The following is a 13,088-nucleotide window of genomic DNA, read 5'->3' as shown; positions in this document are numbered from 1 at the left end:
TCACAAGAAACCACCATGTGCATTGAGCCTTGTACATGCTATTATAAATTTACTGAATATTTAGGAGGTTGGGGGGACCACATGACTCAGTGAGTCACCTTCCACCCTTTCACTGGTTCTCCTATGCTCCCAACCTTTCTCATCGCCTGGGTCCCTCTTAATAAGAGCCCACAGCTCTCTCTCCTTGGACATGAACAACAGTGTCCCCATGTCCAGGATGCTGCCCACCTCCACTGCTACCCCAAGCTGGCTCAGCAGGAATTTTCACAAGGTCAGTCCTATGGGTATTATCCTAAGGAGAAATTTTCATAAGGGATACTAATTGGGGGGGACCCCTTCACTTTATCCCCCTTGTTTGGGTGACCGTCCCCAGCACTGCCTGCTTACAATAGCTCACATTGATTGAGTACACACGAAAGATCTCTGTGCTAAGTAACACATTAAGATTCCCAACCACTCATAACCCAGAGAAGCTATCAGATGTGGCCAAGTCACTCAGCTAAAAGGCATCAGGGCTGGGATTTGAACCCAGGGCGCTTCAAGTGGGAGCCCCATTACCTTTAGCTATACTACGGACACAGGCCAAAATGGCAGCGCCCACCGAGACACCATCCCAGTATTTGGACACCAGGACAGCCTTGAGCTAAACCACAGAGGACACTTGTTGGTGAGAATCCTTTCCAAGCCCTAAAGGATCACTGGGAACAGAACACTGGCTTCCCCCGTCTTTCTCCTGTTTCCCATACCTGGACTGTGTAGGCCATCCTTGGCTGTGGGGAGACCTGATGATGCTTGGCAGCTCCAGCACCCCGTCTGCGCACACATCACTGGGCTGGATGTCGCCAGGCTCCTGCTGCCACTCCGGTCACGTGAATCCTCCCATCCTCAAGTGCGAGGATGGCTCCGATTTAGGATTAGAAGAACCCTGCACCTTCCGCAGCCCTCTGGGCATCATGGGAGAGTGACCTGGAAAATCAAATGCAGCGAAGTGTCCCGAAATATAGGAGTCTTGTTTGAGGCACAGTAGAACCTATTAGCTTGAGAAATTGGTCTGGAAATCTTATTAAAAGAGACAAATCTGCCTTCTCTCCGGACTGAAAATATTGGGGGTAATAGACTTTTTCCCTGATGCCTGGGACCCATGCACCTCCTGTCAGAATCACAGCCAACCTCTGGCAAGGCTCAATTCAATGCAGGTGATGAAGGCTCTTATTTTTTTTAATGGGCAGTTCTGATTAATTCTGATTTCTTTGGCTAGCCACCGCCTTACCTCTACCAGTCCCTCATTACTGTGAAGGTTGCAAGCCAGAAGAGCCAGTGGCAAAGAGAAATCAAGTTCAGGTTGTGGGTTTGTCATTATTGCACAGCTCAGCGGGTAACTGTCCAGCACCCCCACCACACACACACCCAGGTCCTTTCTCAATGTGCTCAATTAACCCATGATGGACACAGGAAAGCAAGGCACCATTGCATTATGAAACCTAGCCTTCCTATGCTCATCTTTGCTATTTAAGAGGAATGATAAGAAGAATCCTTCAAATATATGTGTTAGCTATTATCATTATGGTGGTTATGTTTGCTGGACACTGATATGTTCCAGAATAATGTGACTCACTGGAATTTAGTGGATGCTTATTTCATGCCTGGCACTATGCAAAAGGCTTTCTTCACATGTTATCAACTCCTTTATCCTTAGAACAACCCTGTAGGTCAAGGGTTGGCAAACTTGCTCTGTAAAGGACCAGACAGGAAGTATTTTAGGTTTTGCAGGCTACTTTGGGTTATGCAAGGTATTCTCAATTACTCAGATCTGCCGTTGTCATTTGAAAGCAACCACAGACAATACATAAATGAGTAAATATGGCTGTATTTCATTAAAACTATATTTACAAAATCAGCCAACTGGCCAGGTTTAGCCTGTAAGCCATCGTGTGAACATGTTATTCCCAAGCTGGAATTTGGGCTCTTTTCTCTCTCCTATAATCCTCCTTCCTCCCTGCTCTTCCATTCTGGTTCTAGTTCTGGAGCAAAGATAGAATAAATAGTTGTTTTTGCATGTGACTGGCCAGGGACAGTTGGCTGATCTCAACAAGAAGGAGAAGGATCATTTTCATGAAGATCCTGCATCCATGGTGGCCATAGGGGGGCCATCAGATATCCCTGGGAAATCCCCAGATTTCCCAACTCTGGGGCTATAGACCTGGACAGGGTCTATCTCCATGCCCCTTCAAAACTGGGGATTTGAGGAAGCATGCTTTGCCCCTCTCTGAGCCACAACCCCTGCCACCGACCTGAATATTCTTTCATCAACAGATAGAGGGGAATAAATTACTGTCTCACCTTGATGGTGCTATAAAGGTAGGGAACAATTTAGGATCTTAAGCCAGGGTTTCTCAATCTCTGCTCTATGATATCATGTAGGATGGTTAGCAGCATCCTGGACTCTACATGCTAGATGCCCATAGCAACTCCCAGGTGTGACCTTCAAAAATGTCTCCCAACATTGCCAAATGTCCCCCGGCTGACAAAACCACCTCTGGCTGAAAACCACTGTCTTTGGTCAAAGGGCAACCACTGCCTTTTGCCCTCAACTGTAGGTCCTAACTCCCAATTCCAGAAAAATAGGAAAGATCACAGGCAGGATTTCTCAGCACCATGTCACATGATCTCTGGTGCAAGGTAAGCATAACTGTCCCCATCTTACGTAAGAGAAAACAGGCCTGGGTCACAGCAAGTGAGCAGCAGAGCTAGGATGGGGACCCAAGCCTGTCAGATGCCAAGGCCTGTGTGTTTCTTAAACTAGTGATGATCTGATGATGAGAGGGACACTGGGAAGGTTTTTCCGGAATGGGGAAGTTTGCCTGGATTCGCGTTGAACTAGAGACTGTACTTGCTCCTTCTAATCCTGCCAGCACTTCAAGGGAGGTATTATTCCCCCTTGCTTTACAGAGGAAGAAACTGAGGCCCAGCAACCCTAACAAATGGTTTGAAATCAACATAGCAAAGATTTTTAAGTCCAGTGTTTCTGTGTTCAGAGCTTTGACTTTTTAACAACAAACATGGGTGGCTGCACCCCAACGGGGAAGTGGGGTCAAGTTTCCCACCTACTACCTTCCTAGCCAGCATGTTCTGCAGGCAGCAGGAAAGGGCTTGGTGATAAATGAGCCCAACGCCCACCCCACCCCCCCTCGGCCTCTCTCTCTGACCTCTCCCTTGCCCCAGCTCTGTATGCAGTACTGGCCTGAGAAGACCTCCGGGTGCTACGGGCCCATCCAGGTGGAGTTCGTGTCCGCAGACATCGACGAGGACATCATCCACAGAATATTCCGCATCTGTAACATGGCCCGGGTAAGCATCCAGCCTGCCTCGGCTTCCTGTGCTGCTCCTCCCCAGCCCAGATGGAGGCAGTCCTCAGCCAGCCAGGAGTCTGTGCTGTGCTCTCCTGATCATCCCATCCTTGGGGAAGCAATGCTTCTGCCGACTCCAGCTTCAGACCTAACAATGGCTCCAGCGCTCAGAGACGCACGGGGAAACCTCCAGCCTGCCATCTGCCTCTTTCCTGACACGCTGTCTTATAGTCAGAACTGCTCAGAAATCAGTGCTTCCCCACTGTGCTGTGCTGCTTTGGCATGAGGTGACAGGGTCTTTGATTGGATCCAGTAAGCTTTGGGCTAGACCTTGAGAACACCAAGATGGAAGATAATTAGTTGCTTCCGTGGGGAAATTCACTGGCTAGGTGGAGGAGAAGTGGGTGGGAGGGAGCAGATGAGTAGTCTATGAAATAGCTAAAGAACGACTTTGGTCTTTACTGGGGGTCCCAGGGTGAACAGAACTCCATCTCTGCCCTCAGTTCACTGTCCAATGGGAAGGTGAGCTATGTTCTGGCATGTGAGCCTTGGGGGGAGAGATGAATTCTGCCCAGTAGCGTCAGCTTTTCCTAGAGAAAGGGACATTTGAGTTGCGTTTTGGAAACCAGTAGTTTTCCAAGGAGAAAGGGGGTGCAGGGAAGTCATGGCAGGAGAATCCATGTGCACAAAGGTAGAAAGAGGAGTGTGTCCCCATGACAACATAGCATTGACCCCATTCGGTCTGTCTCCCACTCCAGTGCTGCAGCCCCAGGGCCTGTGAAGGGCTTACATCCCTGGCAGAACAGCCCTAACGGCCTCTCTGTTCTCAGCCTCAGGATGGGTATCGTATAGTCCAGCACCTCCAGTACATCGGCTGGCCCGCCTACCGGGACACACCCCCCTCCAAGCGCTCTCTGCTCAAAGTGGTCCGACGGCTGGAGAAGTGGCAGGAGCAGTACGACGGGAGGGAGGGGCGCACCGTGGTCCACTGCCTGTGAGTGCTATGGAGGGCTTTCTGGGGGTGGGTGACCGGTATCTGTCCTGGAGGATGCCACTGACCATGGGCATGCCTGGCCATGACCATGGGCATGCCATGGGACACTGGGAAGGTTTTTCCGGAATGGGGAAGTTTGCCTGGATTCACGTTGAACTAGAGACTGTACTTGCTCCTTCTAATCCTGCCAGCACTTCAAGGGAGGTATTATTCCCCCTTGCTTTACAGAGGAGGAAACTGAGGCCCAGCAACCCTAACAAATGGTTTGAAATCAACATAGCAAAGATTTTTAAGTCCAGTGAACTTCCCTTAAAAGCCATCCCTTAAAAGCCCAGGGGTGTGTATTCAAGGAATTACAATCTTTCATGGACTGGGGTTGCCCGTCTGTTGCCCTGAACTAACTAAGGTTATGTGACATGTTATTGATGCAAAACCTGGTGGTCTTTCACAAACATCGGGTGTGGGCAGGCCGCCCCCCAGCACACCCAGTAGGGAGGTAAGCTCCACTCCCCACAGGAGGCACGATGTGTCCTGTTAGTCGCAAGAAAGCTAGGACGAAGTGGATTCCACTGACCAGATCCTCCAATTATTTCCTAAAGAAGGAAAAGAAGAAAGAGAGGGGCAGGTGTTGATTGAGTTTGATGCCAGATGTTTTAAGTGAATCTTAAAATACCATCTGTGAGGTAGGTGTAATCATGTAGTAAAAAACAGGCACAGACAGGGGAAGGGACCAGGCAGTTAAGAGAGGAGCTTTGATTTAAAGCCACTGGCCTCCAAGCTAATATGCCATCTGCTAACCCACACTGCTTCTGAGTAAACCAAAGGACCCATCCGCCACGTCACCTTGTGGGATCATCTCTTGCTATGGGCGTAGTGGGCACGCAGGGACATGGGGAGCCTGTGGGGCGGATTGATGGCTATGAAGGGCCCTGGGAACTCTGTTTCCCAGAGCTCAGTGGGCTCAGGTGGGCTGTGTTTATACTTCCACTGCTGGGGCATGCTGGAATCTCTACCACCTATCTTAGAATGGGCGTGGCTGGGGCACAGGGGTTCCCAAATAGACCTTGATGCCCAGTGGAGGTCAGGACCCTTAGGGGACTAGGGCTGACAAGCTGTCATCAAGAAAGTCACTTAATTGAGTGAGCCTCAGTGTCCTCATCCATCCAGTGGGTATGTTGAATTAGGTCATCTTAAGACCCTATCGTGCTTTGGTAGGAAATAGAGAAAAAATACAATTCATCTACCAACATACAGACCCATAATATCATGGTAGCAAATATGCACCTGTTGTAAAAGTGATTACTTCCGAGAACCTGTGTCAGAGTCTGCCAGAGGAGTATAAAATGACCTCAGAGAAGGATCCCGCAAAGATCTCAGACCCAGAACACATGTGTAACCCCAGCCGTAACAGCCGTATGTGCAACATCTGACTGGCAACCGTCACTTTGCTGCCAAGAACGTGGAGGTTGGGGGGAGGTGACGGAGTGGGCCCTGCTCTCTCAAAATGTCGTGTCAGAGGACTTGGGAGCAAGCTCTTTCCTTTTTGGAGTAAATATTTCTGGGGCCAGCAGAGGCATTAATAACACCTTACTGACCTCAGAATCGAGTTCAGTCTTTACAAAACCAGCTTATTGTTCCCACCTTTCAAACAAGTGGTGCATTCACGTGTCAGGAAAACCAGACAGGCACGCGCACACACAGCTTAAGGCCACCACCTATCACAATCCTTTCTTCTCCAAGGACGCAAATCACGAACCAGGGACCAGGAAGATGCCGTGAGCTGTGTCACGCCGATGGGCGCTATCAGCCAAACCAAGCTGGTTCTGCCCACATCCTAGAACCTGGCAACTGGTTCCCTGCCAACGAGCCCCTGCCCCCTCCAGGTCCCTCCCACACACTCAGGTGGCCTCCCCTGTAGCCCACAGCCACACCCGTCCCCATCCGGGTCTCAGTCAACCAGGCCCTGGGATACCTGTGCCCACTCACCTCTTCCTCTTGGACTCTGTCATTCTTGCTTTGGAAAGTACTGAACCCTCCTTCTGGGGAGGGGGGATCCGTTCTTCCTCCTCTGCAGGTGATTGTTTTTTAGCCCACTTTTTGGAAGGAGTACTTTTTTATCCAGGTCCCCCCTCGCCAAGGTGACCCACAGTTTGAACCCAAGGAAAGCACAGGCATGTCCTCCTATCAATGGGGACCGTGGCATCCTCGGAGGCCAGACACAACAGACACCAAAATGCAGGCACTGGCCAGTGAATGGAGGGCAACTGTCTGTACCTGAAACATCTGCTTGTTGGGTGTCCTGTAGATAAAACATCTGGGAAACCGAGCGCCTTAGTTTCCATCCAGATGTTCTTTAGACATAGGCCATTACATGCAATCATTAGTTGCCCTTGGCAACATGCCCAGGAGTTCCAAATCAGGCAGATTCCTAAAGGGACTTTCTGTAAATAGTTGGAGGGGTGTTTCCATGAACATGAATTATGGAGCACCGGAAAGGAGAGTCAGAGAGGTGACCTGCCAGGAGCCCTGGAGCTCTGCTCTCCCGATTGACAGGGTCTTGCTTAAACCAGGGTGCCCAGAGACCTATCATTTCAGGATAGAACATCTCAGACCTACCCAGCCCCACCTCCAAACCTAGGCTGGCTGACCTGAGGCTGTTTCTGTCCTTAGTGGATGGAAAGAACTAGAATGAAAACCACCTGGAACCTTCCACGGTCTTCACTGGATGTGTAGGTGGACCCAGAGCCTCCTTTTGGACAAGGATGCAGGCACCACACGTACAAAGACACTGTCACACTGTTTGGGTCAGTGTGCCATGGGTGACTTTAACATGCTCATAGAACCAAGGAAACATCGGGCTAATTGAATTCTCAAAGAGCATCTAGTCCAACCCCTCCATTGTATGGATAGGAAAAGACTTGCCCAAAGTCAAAGCAGGTTCATGGCACCAACGGAACTCAAACCACTAAGACTTTCACCGTAGCCTGACTTTTGCACATACCAGGCCAGCCACTGCCCACTACTCCTGATGTGGTTTTAGGACCAGCAGGTGCCTGGGGGGTACCCAGGCATATCGCTCACCTCTGTCCCTCTGTGTCTAGAAATGGGGGCGGCCGCAGTGGGACCTTCTGTGCCATCTGCAGTGTGTGTGAAATGATCCAGCAGCAAAACATCATCGACGTGTTCCACATTGTGAAAACGCTGCGTAACAACAAATCCAACATGGTGGAGACCCTGGTGAGTGTCCCAGGAGGCTTCTACCATGGCAGGGGACTGACCCTAGTTCCCTGATCTGGAAAAGACAGCCTCAGATAGTAAAAACACCCAACAGCTGGCTGTGTACAGAGTCCTGATGGGCCACAGCCTTTGTACAGTTATTTCCTGCAAGGCAGCCCAAATACTCATCCTGATGCCATAGATTCTGGCTTAGGAGAGTGTGCATTATATTTTCAATTCAGTCCAATCCTATTCTAATTAATGTATGCAACTTGCACGGCGTAAGCACAGGGCTCAGACACCGTGCGGAAAGGGGTGGACAGTACGTGGGCGGGCGGAGCCCAGGTCATCAGGCCCACTGCACAAGGAACTTTGCTCCAAGAGTCTTAACCGACTTGAAGCATGTTCCTACTCAAACTCCGGTCCACAGGCCAGCAGTGTCAGCATCACCTAGGCAGGCCCCTGATAGAAATGCAGAATCCCAACCCACTCCAGATTTACTCAGAGTCTGCATTTTAGAAAGATTCCTGGGTCCTTCATATGCACCTTACAGTCTGAGAGGCACTGGAGTCCAGAATGGTGAAAAGGAAAGGAATGACCCACTGGGCATCTGGGAAGGCGTGGGTGTAAGTAGGCATGGGGCAGAACTTGGGGGGATGTCCAGATACGGATAATTACGTGGGTAATTTTGAGTTGACTGTTAGTATGGATGTAGGTAAAGTTTCCTCCAAAATCTGTGTCTCTAACCTAAATGCATCTCCCCTTTCCTTTTCATCTCTCTCTCTTGCCTCCTCTACTCCCTCTCTGCCTCTCCCCCTCTCAGGAACAGTATAAATTTGTATACGAGGCGGCACTGGAATATTTAAGCTCCTTTTAGTCCGATGGGATGGGGAGCCTGCCGGAGCCCAGAGGCTGCTGCAGCCAAGCCCCCTTTTCTGTGAATGGCAGTGACTGGGCTCAGGGGCTAAGAGGCAGCACCCTGCCCAACTCCAAGGAGAAGACTGTGGTCCTGTGTTCCGTGGTGGGCTCTGCACCTTCCAAGGGGTCTCCTGTAGCTGTGGGAGATGCTGCTCTGAAAGGCCCAGGCTTCCCTTCCACACCCAACCAGCTGGAACCACGGGCCTGTGCACAAGTGCGCCCATGGCAAGGCCCTGGATTTTTCCGTTCCCAGACCTCCTGCTTTTGCTCTTTTCAAGTTTGTGAATCTCCTGGCAAGCCGGCTGTGTGAGTGTTGGGGAGTGACAGCCTCAGCAGCACGTCCCTGCCCTAGTTGTCCTTGGGAGTGGAGGGGGTGTGGGTTCTACTCCATGCTGTCGTGGAAATGACTGGGCTCTTGGGGGTCCCTGCACTGCTGCCCCTTGTAGTCTCCTTCAGGGATCTCTGGCGCTGGACACCTGCCAGTCTGGATCAGTGTGAACCTCGGGATGCTCCCGACACCACAGCAGAGGCCCCCATTCTCACACCTAACCTGCATGGGGCTTGGCCCGATACCATTCTGTACCCCTCCCTTAGCCTAGGCCTTGACCCGTCATTCACTGGCCAGCCCACTGTGTCCAGCCTTTGATAAAGGTTCTCTTTGCTTTTCGTAATCAGTGGGACGGGGGAGTGTGGAATTTTGCTGCTCTTCCTTGTCTTTGTGAAAAGGAACCATCTCTCTGGGGCAGGGCTCTGGCTGACCTTGTGTCTTTCGGGTGGTGGATAAGATTTGATTATTTTCCAAAGTGCATATGAAAAGAAACTTTCTTTGGGGGTGTAAAATCTTAGTCTGTTATGCCAAAATAAGAGAGAGAGGGAAGTTTGGATGTGTAACTATAAGACAAATCTCTCGGGCCTCTCATCTTTCCTGGCAATGTCCTTAAAAGATCCCACCCTGGAACAGCACTGCTACTGAGCAAGGGAAACAGGCTCATCTGAGGACGGTCCCTTCAGTTTGTGGGGCAGATAGAGTGCCAGCTTTGTGCATCATCTTGAATCTCCAAATTTGAACTCCCTCCTAGAGAAACCCTTAGCTGCCATCGTGAGAAAGGCCACAGTGGACCCAGGTATGTGGTCAAGGAGATCACACCAGGGATCTAGGATCTTATCCAAAGTATGGGTAAGTCAGTGACAGGGAACCAACATTTGCTAAGCACCTGCTGTAGGCCAGGCTTGGCACGTTCCATATGACATTTCACGTGGTCCTAGACTCCCATGAGAGAACTACTAACCTGTGATCATCTCTACTTCATGACTGGGGAAACTGAGGCATCTTCCTCAGTGATGAAATTCTGGGTTCTGAAAAGGCAGACATTGGTGATAAGACTTATTCATACTGTTTTCTTCATCGTTCTCAGCAAAGCAGTTATTTTGTGGAGGGGAAAATAAGGCTAGAAACTTCTGAGCAGAGAACCCCACAATGGAAATTTAATTCTTTCTTTCTGATGTGAGTTCTTCTGGGAAGCCCAGAATTTCAGATATATTTTTAGTAATTCCTTCCCGGCTCCCCAGGAAAGCTAGTCTCTTCTCATTTCTTCACCAGTGAAAACAGATGCCTATTCCCTCAGGCTGTGAGGTCGGCCAGCCAGGGACATGCTCTCTACCTTGGTCTCTACTGGGTGCTCAAGCACAGTATCTGGCAGCCTCGGGGTGGCCTGGGATCTAGGAAGCTCCGCTGGGAGGCCGGTCTAGCCCCAGACAGGGGATGAGGAACACAGAATTCAAGAAGGCACAGTTTTTGCACCCAAGAGCTCACTGTATACTGGAGAGATTGGCCCCCAGTGCAGAGGTGGTAGAGGATATGAGTATTACAGGAACCTGGGAGCAAGACTCTGCCTGCCTAGGGCTTTCTAGAGGGGATGGCATCGACTCCAGCTGGATCTCAACAGATAGAAAAAGGAAAGAAAGGAAATCAGTCCCAGGAATCAGGATGTGCAGTGGCAAAGAGGTGTGAAAACTCCTTGGGTTGGGGGCCGGCAGGGGGGCACATGGTATGGTGGCAGGTGAGCCCAGCTGGAGCATAGCACTGCCGAAGGGGTGGCAGGAGATGAGCCAGGGTCAGGGAGAAGAGAGCTTACCTGGAGTATAGAATACCCCTGTGGGCAACAGGGGGCCAGCAGAGCTCCCGAGTGATGTGCTCGGCTCAGTGTTAGAGAAGACTCTCTCTGGGGCCAGTGGGGCTGCCTCTTCTTTCATCAGACACTGTGAAAACATTCCCTGAAGCGCGTGCTTTTTAATATCACATCTGTTTGTCTGTCTGCTCATTATTTTGTTGCTGGAACAAAATACACAGTGGATCATAAGACTCAGCTTCTGTGAGACACTCAGGGTCTCTGCTCTACCGTGGAGCAAGGTGACCAATCCAGGCCTCCAGAGCCATGAGGCTGGGACATGAAAGGGGCCCACAGAAGTTGTTCCCATTGGCCTCGGCTCTGGAGCTGTCTGGAAGTCCAGGGACACCAGACTTGATCACAGAAGGGCTGTCACTTTGGAGGTTCAAAAGGAAGCATCTCAAAGGAAAGGAAGGCAAAGGAGCGCCCCTCCCCCCCTGCAACAAACTCACTCTTCTCCTTTGATGGGTCTCTTCCCCAGTGTGCTTGAGCAGGTCCCCTGGCTCCAGTCCACGACTCCAGCCAGCCCTCACGCTGCCTTCAAGGAGCTGGTAACAAAGCAAATCAGCCTGTCCTATGCTCTTTTCTCAGATCATGGCTCATCCCTGCAGAATGGGGGAGGGGAGCTATCCAACACAAAGCCTAAGATTATTCTGCTCCAGAAGGGGTGACAGAGCTGGCAGATAAAAACGACACTGGCTTCTATCATTTCAAACGGTAGGAATCTAAAATGTGACTTCAGGGAGAAGGGAAATTGGAAAAATTCAGGCCACGATGGGGTACCTGACCCAACAAGGCCGGCGATGATTCCCCCAGCTAAGCGCCCCCCCCCCCATTTCCTCAAAACCTAGCCGCTCTCCAAAGAGGGCAGGGCAGTGAACAGGTCTTGGGCCTGTTTACAAGGGATGAAACTAAGGCTCATGATGGGGATATCTTCCCGAAGATTCCACATGACATGCATGTGGCAGGGCTTGGATGAGATGGGGCACCAGTGCCCTGGAATTTGGACTTGATCCAGTCCTTGGGAAATAAGAGCAAACACCACCTCCCCCAAGCGATCTTCCCATGCTGCTCCACTTAGAGGGTGGGCCACCTTTCACAAGGCAGAGGAAAATGGTATCCATGCTCTCTGAGCCTCCACAGCAGGAGCCAGCCTCTCATCTCTGGGGTGCCAAAGGGAGCGCCCCCACTTAGTACAGAGCCTCAGGGTCACCTTCTAGTTAGTGAGAAGCCAGAACCATCACCAGCCTCATGCGTTTGTGGCCTTGATGGCTTCAGGAATCACTTAGCTATGCCTCCACGAGCGCCCTTTCACCCTTTCTGGGCCTCTGGATGACCACAGCCCACCTCCCTTCGTGCAAACAGAAGGATCAGACTGCTTTTTAGGCTGGCCCTCTCTTTGTGTGTGGCCTGAGCAATGGCCTGCCAAAGGTTAGCCTTCCCATGGAACCAGCAGAACCTGTGTTGGGGACACTAACCAGAGAGCTCACTGAATTCTTCCAACATCCCTAAGCAGTGTTTGTGTTTGTCACCATTTTACAGATGAGGAAACGAAGGCTGAGAGAGGAGAAATCACTTGCCCACAGTTCCCCCAGTTAGTGAATAGGGGAGCCAGGAATTCAATTTCTTCTGACTTCAAAAACCATATTTTTCCACCACTGTGACTCAGATTTTCCCATGGGTCTACCCATAATGGCAAAGAGTAGAGTGGAACAGAAACCCAGTGGGTCTTGTAAAGCCCAAAGCAGACAAGCTTAAAATTCCTTCACAGTCTCTTGTTTTACTTTAACAATTCATGCAATACTTGCATTCCACTCTAATTTGCCTGATTTATTTTAATAGGACTATTTTTTAAATGATGTGCTCTGAGGTCCTTCCAGCCCCTCAACTCCCTATGACAGAACCTAGGGAATCATATCGCAGTCTGAGAGGCATAGTGTCTGCACTGCTTCCTCCTGAGACCAATTCCAGACTCAGGCTCAAGACCAGCTCAACTTCCCCTAGACAGATGCTTTGGTGTGGGGGTACCACGACCTCACCATTCATGGGTCGATCTCAAGTTTCTTCCAGTTGGATGCTGAAAGGAACCCATTGGAAGGCATATCCTGGAATGATGAGGATGTGCCCATCTGGCATGGTGAAGGCTGAGCCCATAATACCCTAAAGGGAAAGGAGAAGATGTGCACAGCCTTTCTGAGCAGATTCCTGAATGCTGGGGCTTCTAGAAGGTGATGCCCTTTGTCTAGGTGGAGTCACATGGTTGCTAATGTGGGCAAATCTAAGGACATGCTTCACATGAGGGGCTGGGGTCTGGAAGTCTTCTCACTTTACTTCAACCACACATACATACTGGGTTCCTGCAACATGCCAGGCAGGGCACAGGAAGCACAGGTTATTATGGCACAGTTCATCCCTTGGTGAGGCATGGGGTTGTGGTTGGAAGAG

The 13,088-nt window shown here is 50.5% G+C and overlaps 1 protein-coding gene and 1 long non-coding RNA gene across 2 annotated transcripts in view; one reads left to right on the top strand and one right to left on the bottom strand.

The window, feature by feature from the left end:
• Positions 1–9,231, top strand: part of PTPRT (protein tyrosine phosphatase receptor type T) — a 753,869-nt gene extending 744,638 nt beyond the window's left edge. Inside the window, exons 25-28 of the mRNA XM_035006339.1 lie at positions 3,223–3,348; positions 4,178–4,341; positions 7,443–7,578; positions 8,381–9,231. Coding sequence (XP_034862230.1) covers positions 3,223–3,348; positions 4,178–4,341; positions 7,443–7,578; positions 8,381–8,434 — 480 coding nt within the window. The 3' untranslated portion in view covers positions 8,435–9,231. The remainder of the gene's footprint in view (positions 1–3,222; positions 3,349–4,177; positions 4,342–7,442; positions 7,579–8,380) is intronic.
• Positions 9,232–10,478: 1,247 nt separating this feature from the next.
• On the bottom strand, positions 10,479–12,785 carry LOC118011142. The gene is made up of 3 exons (XR_004679411.1): positions 12,683–12,785; positions 11,096–11,191; positions 10,479–10,807 (listed from the first exon to the last, which is right to left on the bottom strand). It is a non-coding gene; the product is annotated as an uncharacterized LOC118011142 (long non-coding RNA).
• Positions 12,786–13,088: the final 303 nt, after the last annotated feature.

This window comes from Mirounga leonina, unplaced genomic scaffold (genome assembly GCF_011800145.1).
Source record: "Mirounga leonina isolate KUSES-001 unplaced genomic scaffold, KU_Mleo_1.0 Mir_150, whole genome shotgun sequence".
NCBI classification, from domain to species: domain Eukaryota; kingdom Metazoa; phylum Chordata; class Mammalia; order Carnivora; family Phocidae; genus Mirounga; species Mirounga leonina.
The sequence above is the reverse complement of the archived record's forward strand: the minus strand, read 5'-3'. Positions and strand labels throughout refer to the sequence as shown.